General features: G+C 37.9%; 1 protein-coding gene across 1 annotated transcript in view; it reads left to right on the top strand.

Annotated features, from left to right (window-relative positions):
• The window catches only part of LOC118418042 (engulfment and cell motility protein 1-like), a gene marked incomplete in the record, with an annotated part of 37,717 nt that overhangs the window by 29,111 nt on the left and 5,822 nt on the right, over window positions 1-2,784 (top strand). The window contains 3 exon segments of the mRNA XM_035823849.1: window positions 1,677-1,728; window positions 1,837-1,897; window positions 2,713-2,771. Coding sequence (XP_035679742.1) covers window positions 1,677-1,728; window positions 1,837-1,897; window positions 2,713-2,771 — 172 coding nt within the window.

The raw sequence follows: 2,784 nt of genomic DNA, 5'->3' as shown, positions 1-2,784 counted from the left end.
CAAGCTAACATTGGTACCGGTACATTATCGTAATGTTAGTTCACCTTTATCCGTGGGGTAACCTATATCCGTGTTTCTTAAAAGCGGGGCATTTGGGAATATTCGATATAAGTCGATAGATACTGTAGTGGTTTCAAACTGTAACATTTGAAAATATTGAAATTTGAAACTATGGTCTGTTTACTTGATATCCCTAAATGCCCTGATTTTTAAAAACGGATATAGGTTGCCTCGCGTATAAAGGTGAACTAGCGTTAGATTTCCATTAAAAAAAAATACAATGTAATTATTGTTAAGTCGCCCTTACAAGCTGTGCATACATAAGACCCCACCTGGACAAAATGTATCAGGTTAGGATTTTCCAAGTATTTAGATTCTGATTCTCTCCTTGTACTGAATAGAATTGATCCAGGGCCACACTCTGCTTTGTAGGTTTTCAACTTAAACAAAGGCTCCCCATTTCTATTGATTTTGATAATGGGGTCTGTGAGGTCAGGGCTATTCATTTGGTTATGCCTTAAATGATTTGGTTCCATTCACCTCATAGTCTAATCTAGTTTTTTAAAAAAGATACAGCACTTGACTAAATGTATTGTATAGTCCTTTGATATCCCGTCTTTATTTTTCAAATATTATGTCAGAAAAGATGTTGTACGAAACTGACTAAATTTTAACAGAGTGTTGACCAAACATCTAACAGAAACCATGATGAATGATATTGTTACAGACAACAACTCCTGTACATGCCTGATAACACGTTTCAAGCCATGTGTCTAGCCATTTTTGGCAGTTAATTTTGCCACTGAATATTGATAAAATACTGTTACAAGCGATTCACTAGCCTGACTGAGTTCTATGTACTATGTACATTTATCTGGGACAATGGTAACACATACAGAGCTCAGGTGATGTCATTTTGCATCACTTTTGCAGCTATCTACCTTCCCCTCTGTGATCCTCTTAGTCCATTCCCAAGCAGAACATAGCAGACATGCATGTATGCACAGTGCGTATTAATATTGCCGCACCAAGGCCAAATTCGTCATCTAACAGAGCTGAGGGCAGAAAGGGCATATCCGCTGGTACAAGGAGGACTTAGTGATATTGAACTGAGGCTCGCCTCCTTTTTCTCTGAGTAATGAGCAAGCAGAAACCTTATTGGCCTTCATGTTTTCCTCCTGAAAAATAGCCAGCAGTCTCCGATCACTAAGCAGTGTGTGCATTTGAGGAATATTGAATGAAGACCTTTATCGCACATTTTATCCTGTGCTCTAGTGACGAGGAGGGGTGATTGTAATGCGTTGTGGTAATAACCCCAGGCAAAGGATTTAAAGCATAGCACTCAAAGCCTTTTGCTCTTGACTTAATATCTAAGATATCACTTTCTTTAAGTGCTGAAGGCTGAAAGCTTTTTCACAACAGTGAATTTTATGCATGTAATTCTTCTGAACATAAGCTGTTAGTTTGGAAAAGTCAGGCCAGCATTTCAGAGACAGTCATTCACAGTCAGACAATATACATTACACGGCAGGCAGTAGCAATGATTTTTATTTATTAAAGCCATGTTTGAATATTTGACCCCCGTTGGACTTTGGACCCTCCACGTTGATATTGTAGTGTCTTTGTGTGCACTGCCCGAGGTAACCAGTGATGACCAACTCTTCTGTTCGTTGCAGTGAGCTGAGAGAACAGATTAAACCTGAAATCATCAACCTGGTCAAGCAACAGGTAAATTATCATCTTATCTAACTATGTACTATACTTATAAACAGCATTCTAAGCAACTTGTAAATTACTGCAAAAGCCACATTATACATGTGTTTCTTCTTGTCACAGAGACTGAATTATTTGGTGGAAGGAACACTGTTTAACAAGTTCACCAACCGAAGAGTCAAAGGTATGTGGGAAAGACACATCAGATTTAGATTGAATATGTACTAATGTATTTGTTATGTTTTGTTTAGTTAGGTGATTTTCTGTCATGGGTTTAGAAACAAAAGCATTTTTGAGTTGTTAAGTGAGACCACTATTTTGTATGTACAGCAGTATAGTTATCGTTGTTATCTGGTAGCTGACAAACTGTGCCTTAGTTTTCATGCTGTGGAATATACGGAGATAACTTTATTGCACAACAATTGTACGAGGTACAAAGTATGGCATCTACATAACTACAGTTCTATAGCTTAACTAACTAATACAGGAGTTGTAGTATGGGATAAACTTCTTACAATCATTGGAAGCTTTTACAATCAGTTGAGGAGTTTCTAATATCCAAACCCTCTTTGATATATTTTCCTATATCTGCCATGCAGGATTGTCACATGTCATGATGTATTTGAATTTGCACTTCAGGTCCATTGAGATAAATCCTTGTTTATACAGCCTTGTTTATATATATACTTCAATATATGTAAGAACCACACTTTCCTGATTATATGGGTGACATCTGAGGAAAATGGATAGTAATGAGCAAAGATTTCCAATGTCAAAAGGAAAATGTGAAAGAACAAAATTTTTTTGGAATACCATGTTCTGTGTGCTCAGTTATTTATTCAGCCTTCCTGACCACTTTGATTTTTGGCTCAACTTTTTTGGCATGCTGGCATCAATTTTGGGGTGCCCCACGTCATCCATAGAATCAAATCAGTATGGCCAAATGGTAGGGGGTGGTTAGATTGATTGCCTCATGCATGTATGCACTCCCCCCTGCAGACAAGTTTTGGTACTGCAGACTGTCTCCCAACCACAAGGTTCTCCACTATGGGGATGCTTGAAGAGAATTCC

This window comes from Branchiostoma floridae, chromosome 6, assembly GCF_000003815.2.
Source record: "Branchiostoma floridae strain S238N-H82 chromosome 6, Bfl_VNyyK, whole genome shotgun sequence".
NCBI lineage: Eukaryota > Metazoa > Chordata > Leptocardii > Amphioxiformes > Branchiostomatidae > Branchiostoma > Branchiostoma floridae.
The sequence above is the reverse complement of the archived record's forward strand: the minus strand, read 5'-3'. Positions and strand labels throughout refer to the sequence as shown.